Raw genomic sequence first — 22,035 nt, 5'->3', positions numbered from 1 at the left:
AGTTCATTTGGAAAGTATTCAGACCCCTTCCATTTTTCCACATTTTGTTACGTTACAGCCTTATTCTAAAATGGATTAAATAAAATAAAAAATATCATCAGTGGCTTGCGAAAGTATTCACCCCCTTTGGCATTTTTCCTATTTTGTTGCCTTACAACCTGGAATTAAAATGGATTTTGGGGGGGTTTGTAGCATTTGATTTACACTTTGAAGATGCAAAATATGTTTTATTGTGAAACAAACAAGAAATAAGACCAAAAAAAAGAAACTTGAGCGTGCATAACTATTCACCCCCCCAAAGTCAAAACTTTGTAGAGCCACCTTTTGCAGCAATTACAGCTGCAAGTCTCTTGGGGTGTGTCTCTATAAGCTTGGCACATCTAGCCACTGGGATTTTTGCCCATTCTTCAAGGCAAAACTCCCCCAGCTCCTTCAAGTTGGATGGGTTCCGCTGGGGTACAGCAATCTTTAAGTCATACCACAGATTCTCAAGTGGATTGAGCTCTGGGCTTTGACTAGGCCATTCCAAGACATTTAAATGTTTCCCCTTAAACCACTCGAGTGTTGCTTTAGCAGTATGCTTAGGGTAATTGTCCTGCTGGAAGGTGAACCTCCGTACCAGTCTCAAATCTCTGGAAGACTGAAACAGGTTTCCCTCAAAAATGTCCCTGTATTTAGCGCCATCCATCATTCCTTCAATTCTGACCAGAGTCCCAGTCCCTGCCGATGAAAAACATCCCCACAGCATGACGCTGCCACCACCATGCTTCACTGTGGGGATGGTGTTCTTGCGGTGATGAGAGGTGTTGGGTTTGCGCCAGACATAGCGTTTTCCTTGATGGCCAAAAAGCTCAATTTTAGTCTCATCTGACCAGAGTACCTTCTTCCATGTTTGGGGAGTCTCCCACATGCCTTTTGGCGAACACCAAACGTGTTTGCTTATTTTTTTCTTTAAGCGATGGCTTTTTTTCTGGCCATTCTTCCGTAAATACCAGCTCTGTGGAGTGTACGGCTTAAAGTGGTCCTATGGACAGATACTCCAATCTCCGCTGTGGAGCTTTGCAGCTCCTTCAGGGTTATCTTTGGTCTCTTTGTTGCCTCTCTGATTAATGCCATCCTTGCCTGGTCCGTGAGTTTTGGTGGGCGGCCCTCTCTTGGCGGGTTTGTTGTGGTGCCATATTCTTTCAATTTTTTAATAATGGATTTAAGTTTCAGATATTTTTTTATAACCCAACCCTGATCTGTACTTCTCCACAACTTTGTCTCTGACCTGTTTGGAGAGCTCCTTGGTCTTCATGGTGCCGCTTGCTTGGTGGTGCCCCTTGCTTAGTGGTGTTGCAGACTTTGGGGCCTTTCAGAACAGGTGTATATATACTGAGATCATGTGACACTTAGATTGCACACAGGTGGACTTTATTTAACTAATTATGTGACTTCTGAAGGTAATTTGTTGCACCAGATCTTATTTAGGGGCTTCATAGCAAAGGGGGTGAATACATATGCACGCACCACTTTTCCGTTATTTATTTCTTAGATTTTTTTTAAACAAGTTATTTTTTTCATTTCACTTCACCAATTTGGACTATTTTGTGTATGTCCATTACATGGAATCCAAATAAAAATCAATTTAAATTACAGGCTGTAATGCAACAAAATAGGAAAAACGCCAAGGGGGATGAATACTTTTGCAAGGCACTGTACACACAATACCCCATAATGACAAGCGAAAACAGGTTTTTATAAATTTTTGCAAATGTAAAAATACCTTATTTACATAAGCATTCAGACCCTTTGCTATGGGGTCTATATCAGTTGATTGGACATGATTTGGGATGGTCCCACAGTTGACAGTGCATGTCAGAGCAAAAACCAAGCCATGAGGTCGAAGGAATTGTCTGTTGATCTCCGAGACAGGATTGTGTCGAGGCCCAGATCTGGGGAAGGGTACCTAAATATTTCTGCAGCATTGAAGATCCCCAAGAACACAGTGGCCTCCATCATTCTTAAATGGAAGAAGTTTGGAACCATCAAGACTCTTCCTAGAGCTGGCCGCCCGGCCAAACTGAGCAATCGGGGGAGAAGGGCCTTGGTCAGGGTGATGACCAAGAACCCGATGGTCACTCTGACAGAGCTCAATATGTCCTCTGTGGATATGGGAGAATCTTCCAGAAGGACAACCATCTCCGCAGCACTCCACCAATCAGGCCTTTTTGGTAGTGGCTAGACGGAAGCCACTCCTCAGTAAAACGCACATGACAGCCTGCTTGGAGTTTGCCAAAAGGCACCTAATGGACTCTTTGGTCTGAATGCCAAGCGTCACGTCTGGAAGAAACCAGGCACCATCCCTACGGTGAAGCATGGTGGTGGCAGCATCATGCTGTTGGGATGTTTTTCAGCATCAGGGACTGGGGGACTAGTCAGGATCGAGGGAAAGATGGACGGAGCAAAGTACAGAGAGATCCTTGATGAAAACCTGCTCCAGAGCGCTCAGGACCTCAGACTGGGGAGAACGTTAACCTTCCAACAGGACAACGACCCTAAGCACATAGCCAAGACAACGCAGGAGTGGCTTCGGGACAAGTCTCTGAATGTCCTTGAGTGGCCCAGCCAGAGCCTGGACTTGAACCTGATCGAACATCTCTGGCGAGTTCTGAAAATAGCTGCGCAGCGAAGCTCCCCATCCAACCTGACAGAGCTTGAGAAGATCTGCAGAGACGAATGGGAGAAACTGCCCAAGTACAGGTGTGCCAAGCTTGTAGCGTCATACCCAAGAAGACTCGAGGCTGTAATCGCTGCCAAAGGTGCTTCAACAAAGTACTGAGTAAAGGGTCTGAATACTTCTGTAAATGTGATATTTCAGTTTTGATTTTTAATACATTTGCAAAAAATGTCTACAAACCTGTTTTTGCTTTGTCATTATGGGGTATTGTGTGTAGATTAATGAGGGAAAACAAAACAATTGAATCAATTTTAGAATAAGGCTGTAACGTAACACAATGTGGAAAAAGTCAAGGGGTCTGAATACATTCCGAACGCACTGTAAAAGAGGGTTTTATATCAAAAGGTTCTGTACATGGTTTCACAGCAGGAAACAGCCATGAAGATGAAACAGAGGGTTTTTGAGGGGCAGACACAGATGGCTTCAAGTGGGGATTGTTTGTTTGTGTTCCATCAAGGTCATTGCCAATGAGAGCGAAAGTGATACACGGCTGGAGGCTTCCTTTTTCCGGCTTGTTGAAAACATCTATAAAGGTAGAGACTGAGAAATATTGATGTTGGCAACACAATAACTCTACACTCGGAGGAAAAACAAGCAACTCCCAATCGCATTTCATTCTGTGATATTTATTTCCAAAAGGCACTCACTACATTTAATGTAATGGTGGCACAAGTAATACTGTGAACAACGGTCAAATACTGAGCAGGTGTTGCCCATGCTAGCTCAACATGGGCAGTTAAAAAACGCTATGCTAAGCATCATCTTCTGAAGCAAGTGGTGGTATACAATCAATACCATATAGCGTTAATATATTTGCAAAATAGCATGCTTTTGAGTTCCATGTCTTTTTTAATGCATATTGTATTTCTTTGTAGCTTTTTTATAACAAACATTGAGATTCCTTTGCTGCATTCACACCATGCTAATTCTGCACCCATATCAATGCAAACACAAGGAATGAAAAAACTGTGTACATACGTACAATTTTCGGTGTGTACATGCGTGTGTGAAGTGTGTGTGTGCCTGCGGGTGTGTCTGTGTGTGTTCGTTCGTGTGTGTCCGTGTGTGGGTGAGAAATTGAGGGAGATATAAATAGAGAGGTAATGCTATTTAACCCATGCGTCTTAAAGGGTTTGTAATGACATCATTATAATACTATTAGTAAACCACAATTGAAATGCACGTTGGATTCGTGCATGTTTTCAGTGTCCTTATCCCTCTGTCATAGAACACAAAAATGTTCTTTATAGAACACATAAATGTTCTTTATAGAACACATAAATGTTCTTTATAGAACACATAAATGTTCTTTATAGAACACAGAAATGTTCTTTATAGAACAGAGAAATGTTCTTCACATACGTTACATGGTACACTTAAGTCATTGTATTTTTGTATCATACAAGTTACCGCCAAAAAACTTCTGTGTCCCAAATTCTCAAATTTGACAGAATCCTGTCTAAGCATGTGGGGACATTTTCCCCTTCCTTGCGTTATGGCTTATCTTCCGTTCCATTGTCAAAACTGTCATCTTCAGAAAGCCATTCTAAGTGCAGCCAAAGCTCCTCTCTTACAAAGTGTGAATGCAGCATCCTTTAGACACATTTCAACGACAACATTAGGACCACAAGCCCTGAGATTCAAGTTTTAAAGAAAGTTCATGAAGTTGATAGCGTAGTCATACACTTAGACATTAAACAGCTTAGCTCAAGTAACATGCACACACCACAATGTGGCTGTTTATTCCTTTTTTTTATCAATTTTTCAAAGAGTTTATGTGTTGTGATGGATTGCGGAAAAATATTGTGATTCGTACATTTCACAATGACCGAATGTTCTTCTCTCAGCAGCTTAGTTCTCTGGTCCTAAAATGACCTCAGATAGTATTTAGTATTTAGGACTATCAAAGTCCACTATGTGCATAAAGGTCACAGACCCCCCAAAGAGACGTCATAGCAGTCTGCTACTGTATCTTATTTGCTTTATCATTGACTCTTCTGATTAGCAGCCATCTTCTCTTCCCTCAAAATAAACATGACCATCATTTTTGTTGTTCTGTACCACAAGAACCCCGAATCTCAATATTTTACCACGTGATTGTAGAAACTGATGATGGCCATGTCTTTACTTCAGGTTATTATGGCACAGTGAATATTGAATAACATTACATAGCACACAGGGATACAACTGTTCCCCCAATATCAAGCACACAAAGGAGTGAGAGAGATGTAAGGCACATACGGTGGTGAGGTTTAAAACCTATTTTTCTCAGGAGGAACAGCCAACAGTCTTAAGGATCCATCTGGATATGCAGCTCTTTTTCTTCAAGGTCAAGTGTCTCCTCCTCAGTTTCTTTTTCTTTGGTCTGTAGTGGTATGAACGGTACTGTGAAACCATTCTGGGGCTTGCACACTTCGACGAACAGCGGCAGATCGGACAGGCTGGTGTTGAACTCTTTGTCTAACCCCTCATTTTCCTCCTCTTCCTCTTCCTCTTCCTCCTTCCTCTCCCCCATTTCCATGGGCGGAGTACTATAGGGCCTGCATCGTAGCTCATCTGGGATATTCTTCTTCAGCTCGCGGTTCTTGTTCCTCTTGGCCATCTTGGTGATGGAGCCCAGGCGATTAAAGATGTTGTCCTCCGAGGAGGCCACGTTGTTGGACCGGTGCGGATCACACTCGGCCCCTCTCAGACGCAGGTTGTTGAGCTTGGTATCGATGCTCTCCTGCGACGAGGTCTTGTAGGGGTTGGTGTCCAGGCTGTTGAAGGCGGCACGGCGTTCCGGGGAGAGCATGTCCATGGAGACGGCCCGCTGGTCCAGGCCCAGCTGACGGCGCTCCATGCTACGGATGGTGGCGGCCCGCTGGAGCTTGTCGCTGACCTCCACGCTCAGGCGCCGCCGCGTCTCCCGGAACTCGGCGCGTACGTTGGCCTTCCACTCAGCTGCGTGGGCCTTGATCTCTCCAACCTTGTGCGCGGGAAGATAAAACCAAGGTAATTTCACACCATAAAATACTATAACGCATGACAATCCAAATGAACTGACTTTTACCTTAAAGGAATAGTTTACAGAATTGGTGGAAGTAACTACCCACTTGGGCATATATGTCAGTTCAACGTCTCAACATTTGGTTGAGTTGTTAACTAACGTGAATTCAACGTGAAATCAACAAAACATTTCACCATGTCATTGGATTTAGGTTAAAAGTTGGGTAAAAAAAACAAATACTTAAGCCAATGTAGTATTCAACTACACCATTCCAGTTCTATACCATAGTAGTATAGCGTAGTCATATAATACCACCCAGAAGTAAATCATCTTACCTCCTCTTTTGTCTTCTTGGACAGAACCCTCAGCCAGTCACCGATCATACTCAGTACAGCGGCGAAATAGGCCAAACCCACCAGGATCCAGAACCACACCAGTGGTCTATACCAATTACGATACTCCACCCTCCGGTCCCCTCCTGTAGGATGTAAACACACAATGAAACATTCTGCATGATGATAGACCTGGGTCATGTTCAGGAGGGCTAACCATAGCAAAATATTTTTAAACTGAAAACAAATGTGTGTTTCTTATTGGATAAGTGCATGTGATCCATCCCTGTTTCAGTTCATTTTCTTCCGTTTGGTGCCTAATGAACACTACCCTGATATTCAATGATTCTATTGGCACATTTTCTACCTAAATATCTTAAGCTGATTGGCTAGAAATGAGCAAAGTTAATTTTCTGAAGACAAGTGTTTGTGTGTCAAACAGCGATTGGGAAATCACTGCTCTTGATAGTATCACTGCTCTTGATAGTATCACTGCTCTTGCTAGTATCACTGCTCTTGCTAGTATCACTGCTCTTGCTAGTATCACTGCTCTTGATAGTATCACTGCTCTTGCTAGTATCACTGCTCTTGCTAGTATCACTGCTCTTCATAGTATCACTGCTCTTCCTAGTATCACTGCTCTTGATAGTATCACTGCTCTTGATAGTATCACTGCTCTTCCTAGTATCACTGCTCTTGATAGTATCACTGCTCTTGATAGTATCACTGCTCTTGATAGTATCACTGCTCTTCCTAGTATCACTGCTCTTGCTAGTATCACTGCTCTTGCTAGTATCACTGCTCTTGCTAGTATCACTGCTCTTGCTAGTATCACTGCTCTTCATAGTATCACTGCTCTTGCTAGTATCACTGCTCTTGCTAGTATCACTGCTCTTGCTAGTATCACTGCTCTTCATAGTATCACTGCTCTTCCTAGTATCACTGCTCTTGCTAGTATCACTGCTCTTGCTAGTATCACTGCTCTTGCTAGTATCACTGCTCTTGCTAGTATCACTGCTCTTCATAGTATCACTGCTCTTCCTAGTATCACTGCTCTTGCTAGTATCACTGCTCTTGCTAGTATCACTGCTCTTGCTAGTATCTGCTCTTTATTAAGCTTTATGTATCGGCGTCAAGACCTTCGTCAGAGCAAGAGCAGTGTGTTTCACTGCAGAAACATTCAGTACAGAAACATTCAGTACAGAAACATGCTAGTTCTCACCTGCCACATAGTCTCCTATTCCAATAGTTGTCAGAGTGATGACTACAAAGTAGATGGCCTCCAGTCCCGTCCAGCCTTCTATGTGTTTGAAGATGACCGCAGGAATGCTGACGAAGAGGATGCAGCCCGCCAGGATGAAGAGTAACGTGGAGGCCACTCGGATCTTTGTCTGGCTGATCTGATTGTGTTTGCGCTGGGGGAGGAGAAGAGGACACACACACAAACAGGCACGATGGAGGCCATTTTAACAGAGGGCACACAGTGTGTTGTTGTTCTGTGGTGGCGTCCCTACTGAGTTCGAGTGATGACATTCGTGACTCTGACAAGGTGGCATCTATTTATCCACTCTGACACTGCCTAGTGATGAGCTAAAGATGCCTGATTGGTGGTTGTGTCTGTTGGCTCTCACAGAGGCACAGCTCACTCAGTACAGCTCTCACCCCAGGGGTGTGTTCATTATGCAGATTATGTTGCAAAACGTTTAAACCGTTTACTCCAAATGGAAAATATTTTGCAATGAAAACAAGAGTTTCTATTGGACAAATTCATGTAGTTCCCTCCCCGTTTCGTTCTGTTTTCTGCTGTTTGGTTCTTAAATGGTAAATGGTTCCCGTTGCAAGACATAATGAATTACCCCCCAGGTATTCCTGTTTGACTGCTAAACTATAAAACCCCACAGGGCAGATTGGAGCTGTTGGGCCAATCAGAGTAAAGCAGGACAGCCATCACCCCCTGCTCATTAACAACCCATAATGTAGACCCCACACATCATTAGCAGAGGATCATACCTCACTCAGTATGTGAAAACTTTCCATTACAACTGGGAAAACCCCCAGATCTCTCTACTCTCTAGATCAGGGGTATTCAACTCTTACCCTACGAGGTCCGGAGCCTGCTGGTTCTGTTCTACCTGATCATTAATTGCACCCGCCTGGTGTCCCAGGTCTAAATCAGTCGCTGATTACAGGGGAACAATTAAAACATGCAGTGGAAGTGGCTTTGAGGTCCAGAGTTGAGTTTGAGGGCTCTAGCCTATCACTACCTCACATTTAAAAGTTATTTTGATGATAATCAATCATTATTATTATAGTACATCAAAATAGCATCATTATTGTTCATATTTTTCATATTGTTGTGGATTACTGTATGATGTGAACTTACTCTGAACATTTTCTCCACCTTGGCGATGCTTTTCACGAATATGGTCCCTAGCTGGTCCCCCACACCGGCTAGCAGGAACCCAAACAAAGGGATGCCAAATATTGCATACAGGATACAGAAAATCTTCCCACCCTCTGTGCTGGGGGCAATGTTACCGTACCCTGTGGAAGGAGTAGAGAAGGAGAAGAGGATATTTTTTGGATGTGAAAAGGCTTAAACCTCTATCCTATCAATGGCAGACAACCACAGTGGGTTTGTGCAATACCAAATCCATCTCCTCTTCCCAGTAGACTTTATACACACACTGCTCGCTACAAATGGTTAACATGGGCTGTCTGCTAGCTAAGCTTCTGTCCCTTTGTCCACTGCTTGCACAGTGTCAGTTTCCATTTGGAATCACAGAACGGAGTATAGGCCAGTCCAACTCTTCTGGTTTAATCAGAGACATGCCACTGAATTGAAAGTGAAAGGCCTCCTTCCTTCCTCCATCAAACTAAAGACCTTCCACCCTCAATCAAACTGAAGACCTTCCGCCCTCCATCAAACTAAATACATTCTGCCCTCCATCAAACTAAATACCTTCCTTCCTCCATCAAACTAAGGATCTTCCGCCCTCCATCAAACTAAAGATGTTCCTTCCTCCATCAAACTAAAGACCTTCCACCCTCCGTCAAACTAAAGACCTTCCTTCCTCCATCAAACTGAAGACCTTCCGCCCTCCATCAAACTAAATACATTCTGCCCTCCATCAAACTAAAGACCTTCCTTCCTCCATCAAACTAAAGACCTTCCGCCCTCCATCAAACTAAATACCTTCCTTCCTCCATCAAACTAAAGACCTTCCACTCTCATCAAACTAAATACCTTCCTTCCTCCATCAAACTAAATACCTTCCTTCTTCCATCAAACTAAAGACCTTCTAACCTCCATCAAACCAAATACCTTCCTTCCTCCATCAAACTAAAGACCTTCCTTCCTCCATCAAACTAAATACCTTCCTCCCTCCAAACGAAATACCTTCCACCCTCCATCAAACTAAAGACCTTCCTTCCTCCATCAAACTAAAGACCTTCCTTCCTCTATCAAACTAAATACCTTCCTTCCTCCATCAAACTGAAGACCTTCCGCCCTCCAAACTAAAGACCTTCCTTCCTCCATCAAACTAAAGACCTTCGGCCCTCCATCAAACTAAAGACCTTCCTTCCTCCATCAAACTAAAGACCTTCCTTCTTCTATCAAACTAAATACCTTCCTTCCTCCATCAAACTGAAGACCTTCCGCCCTCCAAACTAAAGACCTTCCTTCCTCCATCAAACTAAAGACCTTCGGCCCTCCATCAAACTAAAGACCTTCCTCCCTCCATCAAACAAAATACCGTCCTTCCTCCATCAAACTAAATACCTTCCACCCTCCATCAAACTAAATACCTTCCTTCCTCCATCAAACTAAAGACCTTCCTCCCTCCAAACTAAATACCTTCTGCCTTCCATCAAACTAAAGATCTTCCTCCCTCCAAACTAAAGACCTTCCACCATCCATCAAACTAAAGACCTTCCTTCCTCCATCAAACTAAAGATGTTCCTTCCTCCATCAAACTAAATACCTTCCTTCCTCCATCAAACTGAAGACCTTCCGCCCTCCAAACTAAAGACCTTCCTTCCTCCATCAAACTAAAGACCTTCGGCCCTCCATCAAACTAAAGACCTTCCTCCCTCCATCAAACAAAATACCGTCCTTCCTCCATCAAACTAAATACCTTCCACCCTCCATCAAACTAAATACCTTCCTTCCTCCATCAAACTAAAGACCTTCCTCCCTCCAAACTAAATACCTTCTGCCTTCCATCAAACTAAAGATCTTCCTCCCTCCAAACTAAAGACCTTCCACCATCCATCAAACTAAAGACCTTCCTTCCTCCATCAAACTAAAGATGTTCCTTCCTCCATCAAACTAAATACCTTCCTTCCTCCATCAAACTGAAGACCTTCCGCCCTCCAAACTAAAGACCTTCCTTCCTCCATCAAACTAAAGACCTTGACCCTCCATCAAACTAAAGACCTTCCTCCCTCCATCAAACAAAATACCGTCCTTCCTCCATCAAACTAAATACCTTCCACCCTCCATCAAACTAAATACCTTCCTTCCTCCATCAAACTAAAGACCTTCCTCCCTCCAAACTAAATACCTTCTGCCTTCCATCAAACTAAAGATCTTCCTCCCTCCAAACTAAAGACCTTCCACCATCCATCAAACTAAAGACCTTCCTTCCTCCATCAAACTAAAGATGTTCCTTCCTCCATCAAACTAAATACCTTCCTTCCTCCATCAAACTAAATACCTTCCTTCCTCCATCAAACTAAGGATCTTCCGCCCTCCATCAAACTAAAGATGTTCCTTCCTCCATCAAACTAAAGACCTTCCACCCTCCGTCAAACTAAAGACCTTCCTTCCTCCATCAAACTGAAGACCTTCCGCCCTCCATCAAACTAAATACATTCTGCCCTCCATCAAACTAAAGACCTTCCTTCCTCCATCAAACTAAAGACCTTCCGCCCTCCATCAAACTAAATACCTTCCTTCCTCCATCAAACTAAAGACCTTCCACTCTCATCAAACTAAATACCTTCCTTCCTCCATCAAACTAAAGACCTTCCGCCCTCCATCAAACTAAATACCTTCCTTCCTCCATCAAACTAAATACCTTCCTTCTTCCATCAAACTAAAGACCTTCTAACCTCCATCAAACCAAATACCTTCCTTCCTCCATCAAACTAAAGACCTTCCTTCCTCCATCAAACTAAATACCTTCCTCCCTCCAAACGAAATACCTTCCACCCTCCATCAAACTAAAGACCTTCCTTCCTCCATCAAACTAAATACCTTCCTTCCTCTATCAAACTAAATACCTTCCTTCCTCCATCAAACTGAAGACCTTCCGCCCTCCAAACTAAAGACCTTCCTTCCTCCATCAAACTAAAGACCTTCGGCCCTCCATCAAACTAAAGACCTTCCTTCCTCCATCAAACTAAAGACCTTCCTTCCTCTATCAAACTAAATACCTTCCTTCCTCCATCAAACTGAAGACCTTCCGCCCTCCAAACTAAAGACCTTCCTTCCTCCATCAAACTAAAGACCTTCGGCCCTCCATCAAACTAAAGACCTTCCTCCCTCCATCAAACAAAATACCGTCCTTCCTCCATCAAACTAAATACCTTCCACCCTCCATCAAACTAAATACCTTCCTTCCTCCATCAAACTAAAGACCTTCCTCCCTCCAAACTAAATACCTTCTGCCTTCCATCAAACTAAAGATCTTCCTCCCTCCAAACTAAAGACCTTCCACCATCCATCAAACTAAAGACCTTCCTTCCTCCATCAAACTAAAGATGTTCCTTCCTCCATCAAACTAAATACCTTCCTTCCTCCATCAAACTACAGACCTTCCGCCCTCCATCAAACTAAATACCTTCCTTCCTTCATCAAACTAAAGACCTTCCTTCCTCCATCAAACTAAATATCTTCCTTCCTCCATCAAACTAAAGACCTTCCGCCCTCCATCAAACTAAATACCTTCATTCCTTCATCAAACTAAAGACCTTCCTTCCTCCATCAAACTAAATACCTTCCTTCCTCCATCAAACTAAAGACCTTCCGCCCTCCATCAAACTGAAGACCTTCCGCCCTCCATCAAACTAAAGACCTTCCTCCCTCCATCAAACTAAAGACCTTCCGCCCTCCATCAAACTAAATATTTTCCTTCCTCCATTAAACTAAAGACCTTCCCCTCTCCAAACTAAATACCTTCCTTCCTCCATCAAACTGAAGACCTTCCGCCCTCCATCAAACTAAAGACGTTCCTTCCTCCATCAAACTAAATACCTTCCACCCTCCATCAAACTAAAGACCTTCCTTCCTCCATCAAACTAAAGACCCTTCCGCCCTCAATTAAACTAAATACCTTCCTTCCTCCATCAAACTAAAGACCTTCCACCCTCCATCAAACCAAATACCTTCCTTCCTCCATCAAACTAAATACCTTCCACCCTCCATCAAACTGAAGACCTTCCTTCAACCATCAAACTAAAGACCTTCCTCCCTCCAAACGAAATACCTTCCACCCTCCATCAAACTAAGGATCTTCCTTCCTCCATCAAACTAAAGACCTTCCTTCCTCTATCAAACGAAATACCTTCCTTCCTCCATCAAACTGAAGACCTTCCGCCCTCCAAACTAAAGACTTTCCTTCCTCCATCAAACTAAAGACCTTCCTTCCTCCATCAAACTAAATACCTTCCTTCCTCCATCAAACTAAAGACCTTCCGCCCTCCATCAAACGAAATACCTTCCTTCCTTCATCAAACTAAAGACTTTCCTTCCTCCATCAAACTAAAGACCTTCCTTCCTCCATCAAACTAAATACCTTCCTTCCTCCATCAAACTAAAGACCTTCCGCCCTCCATCAAACGAAATACCTTCCTTCCTTCATCAAACTAAAGACCTTCCTTCCTCCATCAAACTAAAGACCTTCCTTCCTCCATCAAACTAAAGACCTTCCGCCCTCCATCAAACTAAATACCTTCCTTCCTCCATCAAACTAAATACCTTCCTTCTTCCATCAAACTAAAGACCTTCTGCCCTCCATCAAACCAAATACCTTCCTTCTTCCATCAAACCAAAGACCTTCCTTCCTCCATCAAACTAAAGACCTTCAATAGTCAACAGTACTAATGGTCTGGAAGGTTCTGTTGAAGACAATGCTATGATTGATGATCTGATTCCACACAAATAACACAGCGGCAGAGCAACACAGAGACCCTAATTACGCTTATTCCATTTCCTGGACAGAAATTCACTTTCAATGCATATTCTCCATTGAGCATAGTTTTTTATTACAGGAGTAGACTCAATCTGGTTCTGGGAAACTGGCCCATAGTGTCTGATGTAAATGGCACTACCTCAGGTAAAATCTCAGAATGTTTCACCAGCCCCTGCACTTGACTTGAACTACACCAACTCTGCCTGGTAACTACTCTAAACGTCCTCAAAATCATTCCTAATCCTCTTGAAAAAGATAACAAACGCAAACAAAGTGGTAGTGAGACATGAAAATGAAACATTGGTTTAGCTGCATCAACTATCCACCGTCGTCATGGAGTTAATGGAGACCATTCCTCATTCTGACAGTAGCATTCCTCCCAGGAGTGGATCAGCTCACTTTATTTCATCTGACAGAAGGCTCATACTCACACACCAATCCCAGATTTATCTCATATCAAAACCCCTGAGAGGTAGTTTGCTAGTATTGACCTGATTCACAGCTGAACGTTCTACCAGCTACGCGGGAAGCTAATAAACAATCCTGTCTTTTCAAATCAGGGACGATGACAATGACAATGCGCTAGCAATCATTCTTGTGAGTATCCCAAATGTAATACAATTGTTTTAGGTGTGCAGAGGTTTTAGTCACACTTTATTTGGATAGTCCGGAATTTGTATCTGTAGATGCTCTACAGATGGTCATACTATCAACAAACTATCTGTTGATAAGAAACTGCTTGCTAAGATTACGGTTAGGGTTAGAATAAGGGTTAAGGTAAGGGTTAAGGTTATGGTTAGAGCTACGGTTAGGGTTAGTAGATAGTTAGTTGAAATGTTACTGATAGTCTGTAGATAGTCTGTAGAGCATCTACAGATGGAATATCCAAATAAAGTGTTACCAAGGTTTTCATCTACAGATGGACTATCCAAATAAAGTGTTACCAAGCTTTTAATCTACAGATGGACTATCCAAATAAAGTGTTACCAAGGTTTTACTCTACAGATGGACAATGCAAATAAAGTGTTACCAAGGTTTTAATCAACAGATGATAATTTAGGAAGTTTCTGCATTGTTTTCAACAGAGCACTTCACTTCCTACACCGTAAGAAAACTTGAACGTTAAAAGACCAACGTTAGTCAATGAATAATGGCTGTGAATAAGGTGATACTATTGGCCACCACTATAACCACCGTATGATCAGAACAATCTATTGCCTTTTCCTGAGAGGGCCATTATTAAACTGGTTGAATGGTCAAGAATAACAGGTAATGCAACTACAGATGTGATAGATCACATAGGCCTCAATGGAAATAAATAGATAGCGGTGACCAATAACATGTGTATGAGACCAATAACATTTGATTTGATTTGATACTATTACCTATGGTTGTGATGACCGTTCCAGCGAAGAAGAAGGCACTGCCCAGGTCCCAGTGACTGGAGTTATAGGATGTGTCTCCTATCGGGCTGACCCCAGCATTCACAGCATCTACTGAGTGCTGGACACACAAACGCAAAGACATTCATCAGATCAAAAGGAATAGACGACATCATATAGATAAAGATGATGGCGTTACGTTCAGAATTGCATTGTTTAGTCTCTTGAGAGTTTCTCTCTTTTAGTTATCCTACAGTTGTTTAGTATATGTTGATTGCTATAACATAACATTATTTGCATGTTGAATAGCTGAATTCTCAGGGGGGCTTCCGCATAAGGATCCGTCAAACCTTCCCATGTGATTTGCTAAAGGAGCCAGTTGCGTAACATATGACTGCTGTGTAGCTTAGCGCTGGCGACGCCTCTGCACTGTGAATCATCAGGACAGTGCCACACTGAGAGAGAGGGCACCGTAGGGTGGGCGGGGCACATGATGCCCACGATGTCTTGAGCAGCCCTCACACTCTGAGCCAGTCTTCCAGTCTACCCGGCAGGAAGCCGGCATGCCAGATGGAGCTTCAGCGTGTCGCACAACAGGAAGTAGCTCAGGGTGTGAGTGATGGTGGGATAGGTGTGTGGAAATGGTTGAAGGCCAAGTAAACAAGAGCAGAGCAGGAGACGCCATGACAGTCTTGAGGACAGAGGTAAAGGACAGAGAGAGAGAGGACAGAGGTAGAGGACAGAGGCAGAGGACAGAAGTAGAGGACAGAGAGAGAGAGGACAGAGAGAGAGAGGACAGAGAGAGAGGACAGAGGCAGAGGACAGAAGTAGAGGACAGAGAGAGAGAGGACAGAGGTAGAGGACACAGAGAGAGAGAGGACAGGGGTAGAGGACAGAGAGAGAGGACAGAGAGAGAGGAAAGAGGTTGAGGACAGAGAGAGAGGACAAAGAGAGAGGACAAAGAGAGATGACAGAGGTAGAGGACAGAGAGACAGGACAGACGTAGAGGACAGAGAGAGAGGACAGAGAGAGAGGACAGAGGTAGAGGACAGAGAGAGAGGACAGAGAGACAGGACAGACGTAGAGGACAGAGAGAGAGGACAAAGAGAGAGGACAGAGGTAGAGGACAGAGAGAGGGGACAGAGGTAGAGCCTCTTAGGGACCTGATTGTATCTGATCATCACTGACCATGCTGATAGCTGCTTGTGTTAATGGAGGTGGTTTTTGAAACCGTGCTTGAGTGATGACTAACCTTGCCTGAGACCTGAATACTTGTGTTACTGTAGCTACAGTGGGGTTGAGGTTTGAACTCTGGTTGGTTACACATGCAATCAGCCCCTCTTTCCAAACTGACAGTCTAATCATAGCTTATGTTTGATGAGCAGTTATCTGCCTCAGGCTTTGTTTGAACCATCATTATATAATAAAACAACTCTGACTAAGATCTTTGGACATGCTAAACTTTGAAGCACAAAATACCTTCCAATTTCCTGTGATAAGACTCTACTATTCATTCAATGCCTCTCCTCTCCAATGTAACGGGTTGTTGCTGTAAATGAGAATGGGTTAACAGTCAACTTATCTGGTAAAATAATGAATACAAAAAAGCCCCATCCAATTTGAAGTGAAGAGGAAATTCAGCAAGTCTTGGAGGATAAAAATGCTTCTTTATTGTTAAAGCCAATGCTTTTCGGGTTGGTTTTAACAATAAATAAGCATTTTTATCAACTTCTACTGTCCTCCAAGAGTTGCTGAATTTCCTGTTCACTTCAGTTTGCTCCTCAATTCATGCACCTTGGTTGGAAAGCAAGGTAGCAGCCGTGATCTAAATGAAACCCCTGCCTGTATCAGAGGACTGGTGAAGAGTTGGCACTGGGCAGAGCAGCAGCATTCCTGGATAATGAAAGGTGATTCAGCCTTTCTATGAATGGGTTTTGCTTCAGGACACCCTGAATGAGTTCCCCCAAAAATATCAATGTCATCTCCTTTAGAAGCAGCCAACGCCATCAGGGATCTGCACTCTGAAGTACAGATACAGTATAGGATCTTAATCCTGCCCACCAGAAAATGCAAACGTTTGGTTTGAAAAGGCTTCTAAAGTTTGTAATTTCCACTTTAAAATGTCAGAATTGATTTGCCCTAACTAAAAATGTATCAACCCCTACAAAAATGTCCATTAATTGTAATCCACACAATACTTCACATTTCCTGTTGCTGCAGGTGTGATGGGTGAGTCGAAGGAGTCAGGAGCAGGAGGGTAAATCACAGAATAACAGGATTTATTCCGGAAAACAGAGTTACGCAGTAATGCGTCAAAACAGGCGCACTGGAACCAACAAGGCACACTGGGAAAATAACCCGGGGATACAAAATATAAGGAGCTCCACCGAGCTTCACTATCCTCACAATAAACAATCACACACAAAGACAAGGGGGCAGAGGGAACACTTATACAGGTACTGATGAGGGGATATGAACCAAGTGTGTGTAATGAACAAGACAAAACCAATGGAATGATGAGCGTCAGTGGATAGAAGGCCGGTGACGACGAACGCCGAAGCCTGCCCGAACAAGGAGAGGTGGCAGCTTCGGAGGGAGTCGTGACAACAGGATCATTTTCCTGCAGTGAGAAACTGGTCGAATTAAGATCCTGATAAATCTTTTAGGCATGTTTTACTCATAAGATTGTTAAGCCAGAGTGGGTTGTGAGGTCCTACTATAGCCTCTGTTCAACCACATGGTCTGCATTGCTTCTGTAACTTCCTATTCATTAAGATGTATGATCTTAATTTGAGCCAGTTTGCTACAACAGGAATATAATCCTGCAGCAACATGAAATGTGAATTACTATGTGGATTATAATTAATGTAAAAAAAATTGTAGGGGTTTAAACATTTTTTGTTAGGGCAAATAAAGTGTGACATTTTAAAGTGGAAATTACTAACTTTAGAAGCCCTTTTAAAACTTGAAAGTTTGCATTTCCTGCTGAGCTTCCATCCACTTATGCAATCCAGCGAGAGACAAGTACTAGACATGAGTTGGCACAGGGGGACTACATTCTGTAATGGATGGAAGCTCAAAGTCACTCCCTACCCCCATAAACAGTGACAGAAAAAGTGCTGTAGAGATTCCACAGGAGGAGGTTGTCACTGTCTTTGCCACAGAACTGACACAGAGAACTGAGGAGATATATATCTCCCCCCAGTAGTCTGGCTCAAACCCTGCTCTTTCCGGACCTGCCATCCCCTGCCTGTCCTGTAAGCTATACCTCTGGGCTAAGACACTAGAGAAGCAGCCTGGTAGCATGGCAGGCTGGCAAACGTCCCAGCACTGCTTAGCCCTTTTCTCTGCCACAGAGACATCACCTTTCACGTTGGATTGGAGGAGGGCGTTTACGATGCTGTGTGTATAGACGAAGAGCGGTGGGGTGATACAACCAATACGCAAAGACTTGTGGAGCTTTGTTATTCTTAGATATACTGTATGATCTGAATATCCACATGTATGTTTTACCTGATATTGAGCAGTATATCTGCACATTATTATGATGGCAAATGTCATCAAAATAACAAATTTTCTCACCTTAAACAGCGAAGCCAAGGACATAAGAAAGTTGAGGTTTCATTTTTCAAGTATCCAAATTAAATCTGGGTCCCAAATGAATATGATATGTGTTAATGAGCTATAATACAGTCAACAGGGAGTCTGGTTGCAATGACGTCAATATGGCGTCTTTTATGACATTATACCATAAAGGTTATGGTCAAGTTGTATACTGGATGTACACCACAGGAGGCTGGTGGCACCTTAATTGGGGAGGACGGGCTTGTGGTAATGGCTGGAGCGGAATTGGTGGAATGGTATCAAATACATCAAACACATGATTTCCATGTTTGATGCCGTTCCATTTGCTCCGTTCCAGCCATTATCATGAGCCAATCTCCCCTCAGCAGCCTCCACTGATGTACACTATAAACATCTGTTTAACAACCAGAAAAACAAATGATTTATCTGGTTGTTATCTGCTTATCTGACTAGATAACAACCAACATTTGACGTCTTTCCCATAAAGTGTTGATCTTGTCATGAAAAATACACCTTTAACTTGTTTTAACAGAGAGCAGTTGTAATTCCGTTATATCTTCTCAATCAGACAACCAGACGTCATGGGACATATTCGGCCTGCTCTCCTTCAGGTTAAAGGCCTTCCTTAACTTTCATAATTGTGTCAGCAGAGGGAATGTGTCAGCAATCGCATTACAACCTTAGAGAACATTTCTCTTCAAGAGAGAGAGGCTGGAGAGGGAGAGGGAGTAGAGGGGGAAGGGGGAGGCTGAATGGGTGAGTCAACGCACACTCACACAGTCGCACTCCACACCGTCGCACTCCACACCTCTGAATCATAGCCCTAGAGTTGGGCAATAAATAAAGGCACCATGGTAGGATCTCAGTGGGATGGAGTGACACCATGGTAGGACCTCATTGGGATGGAATGACACACCATACAAACCAATCCCTCCCCCTGACAGCCCCCAGCCTGCTACAGTGTCTACAGCCTGCACCCTGCCTCATGTTTGACAATGCTGGCTCAGTCGTTGACAACAATACGATCTGGCAATATCCAGAACCCAAACAATGAGTCAGAATAAAAGGCAAGTAATCTGGCCTCCCGAGTGGCGCAGCGGTCTAAGGCACTGCATCACAGTGCTTGAGGCGTCACTACAGACCCGGGTTCGATCCCAGGCTGTGTCACAATTGGCCGTGACCGGGAGTCCCATAGGGCAGAACACAATTGGCCCAGCGTCGTCCGGGTTAGGGGAGGGTTTGGCTGGGGTTCCTTGCGCTCTAGCGACTCCTTGTGGCGGGCCGGGTGCCTGCAGGCTGACATCGGTAGTCAGTTGAACAGTGTTTCCTCTGACACATTGGTGCTTCCGGGTTAAGTGGGCTAATGTTAAAGAGCGTGGTTTGGAGGGTCATGTTTTCGGAGGATGCATGACTCGACTTTTGCCTCTCCCGAGCCCGTTGGGGAGTTGCAGCGATGAGACATGATCGTAATTGAAAAAGGGGGTTGAAAAAGGCTAAGTAACCCAATGGCTTCAGAAAAGATGAGAAAGGTCTAATGATCCTCTAGATTCAGTTTAATGGAAAGACCTAGTCACCAGAGTATTGTGGGTAATGTAGTAAATCAAGCTACACTTATAACATGATGTGGCACTTAGAGGGACTGATGGACAAGATACTGTAATGGGTTCAGTTTAATCCCAAGCAGCAGTAATCACACCAGAGTAGAGGCCCGGAGGAGCAGTTGACATTCTCCCAGCCCACCTCCATCCATCCTGGGTCCTCCAGGACTGTAGCCCACCTCCATCTATCCTGGGTCCTCCAGGACTGTAGCCCACCTCCATCTATCCTGGGTCCTCCAGGACTGAAGCCCACCTCCATCTATCCTTGGTCCTCCAGGACTGTAGCCCACCTCCATCCATCCTTGGTCCTCCAGGACTATAGCCGCTAATGAATAATTAATTCCCCAGCAGATGCTTTTAAGACTTACGGCATAATTTAGCCTCCCTGGGCTGAAAATGTAGGCGATTATCTCTGCATATATTAGAGGGGACACTGTTGCTTTTACCAACGACGAACATGCCTGAAGACCCTTTTTAAATGTTAAGCACTCCGAAGATGATGGTTCAATGAGAAATCTCATTTTAGCTTTTAGATGACAAAATACCTTGCATGCTGCCTTTGTGAGTCACAAAGATCCACTCAGGAAACAAAAGTACATATAGCACTCCTATGCCAGCTAATGTCCGTGTAGAAATTGAAAATATATATATTATTAGGGGACAAAGCATTTTGGGTTGCAGATGCTCTGAATGCAGATGCTCCATATGCACTGAAATATGTCAACGATTTAGTGCTGAGTTGCTTATTTAGACTTCTCTGCAGTAAAATATCCATTCTGTATTCCAAGCATTACAGGCCTCCAGCATTCTCCTATGAAGGCAGTGAGGCATGGCAGCTGCATTGGCATCCCTCCATCCCCTAGCACCGTTTTCCAGAGAGGAATTAATACGAAACGTGACAGCCCTCTGCTTTAGCCCGTTTCCCTACTGCCTCTGAGTTCTGCTGTAACTAAGATAAACGACCACCTCTTGTTTCACAGTTAAAACAGTTAGAACAAAAACAATTACGAACGCGCTCACTTCCGATCATTGCCCAAACCCGAGATCCTTGAGTATTACCGAGCTAAGTGTTTCCAATTCATTCATGATTACAGTTCACACTGGCACCTCTGTGTATTGTTGGTGAGGCGGCCAGGAGAAACTCTGTTTGGCTACCTGCACTGCCATTTGTCTCCCTACATCAGTGGGACTGTGGCCTGCATTGTCCTGCATTATCCAGGGATTCACAGCTGGGGGGTCACTATCTGGCTGATCTGTTTTACGAGGAGCTAGAAGCGTTCGGCCCTGAAAACCCTGCTGGCGCTTGCAGAAGTGACAATGCTGCAGTAAAGCTCTGTTTATTAGGCTTCTCGCCAGTTTCACTTCTTCCCGGTTTTCATTTTCCAGGAGGTGAAACATTAGATTGTAGAAGCTATTGTTTTCTGGAAGCTGTCTTGAACTGGGTCTGAGACGTTTGTCTCAATATCCTGTGGTCCTTTGTAGCTCAGTTGGTAGAGCATGGTTCTTGTAATGCCAGAATAGCGTGTTTGATTCCCGGGACCACCCATACGTAAAATGTATGCACGCATGACTGTAAGTCACTTTGGATAAAAGTGTCTGCTAAATGGCTGATATTATTAAGGAATACCTGGGATAGGATAAAGTAATCCTTCTCCCCCCCTTACACCACCACGAAAAATAAAAAAAATAAAAAAATAAACATATTGTAAAGTGGTTATCCCACTGGCTATAAGGTGAATGCACAAATGTGTAAGTCGCTCTGGATAAGAGCGTCTGCTAAATGACGTAAATGTAATGTAAATGATATGATTCTATCGACTAAAAGGGAGTAGGACATGAAGAATAGGCAGGCATATCGTTCCAAGTCAAATGGATCAAGGTGAACCTAAATGAGGAAATCTATAGAATTACTTAATGTAAAAAGCATACAATTGCATGATAGGGGTATCTGCTAACTTTCCTATAAGCTATAGACAGACCTGATGTAAAAGGGAAATCAGTATTGCTGCTGACAGTTACATAATGTATTCCTGATTGTATGGACGTCTATCATAGCTATCCTATGATACAGATTAAATATTGCCATGTATCTGTGACGGACCAGGGTTCGAACCTGAGTCTCCGGTGCGCCACAAGACTGTGTTAGCCTGCTAAGCTAAAGCCTAGGCATTAGCTTGGGGCGCTAACACAAATCTTTAAGATTCAGACTCAAGATTCTTATCAATCATGCA

At 43.5% G+C, this 22,035-nt stretch overlaps 1 protein-coding gene across 1 annotated transcript in view; it reads right to left on the bottom strand.

Annotated features, from left to right (window-relative positions):
* Positions 1-3,324: 3,324 nt before the first annotated feature.
* LOC121548563 (potassium channel subfamily K member 10) overlaps positions 3,325-22,035 on the bottom strand; it is a 29,945-nt gene continuing 11,234 nt past the window's right edge. Inside the window, exons 3-7 of the mRNA XM_041860036.2 lie at positions 14,625-14,742; positions 8,424-8,584; positions 7,263-7,455; positions 6,044-6,186; positions 3,325-5,687 (exon numbers count right to left, since the gene is read on the bottom strand). Of these exons, the coding sequence (XP_041715970.1) occupies positions 5,010-5,687; positions 6,044-6,186; positions 7,263-7,455; positions 8,424-8,584; positions 14,625-14,742 (1,293 nt within the window). The 3' untranslated portion in view covers positions 3,325-5,009. The remainder of the gene's footprint in view (positions 5,688-6,043; positions 6,187-7,262; positions 7,456-8,423; positions 8,585-14,624; positions 14,743-22,035) is intronic.

The sequence above is a fragment of the Coregonus clupeaformis genome, chromosome 33, assembly GCF_020615455.1.
Source record: "Coregonus clupeaformis isolate EN_2021a chromosome 33, ASM2061545v1, whole genome shotgun sequence".
Classification (NCBI taxonomy): domain Eukaryota; kingdom Metazoa; phylum Chordata; class Actinopteri; order Salmoniformes; family Salmonidae; genus Coregonus; species Coregonus clupeaformis.
This window is presented reverse-complemented; position numbering and strand designations above follow the sequence as displayed.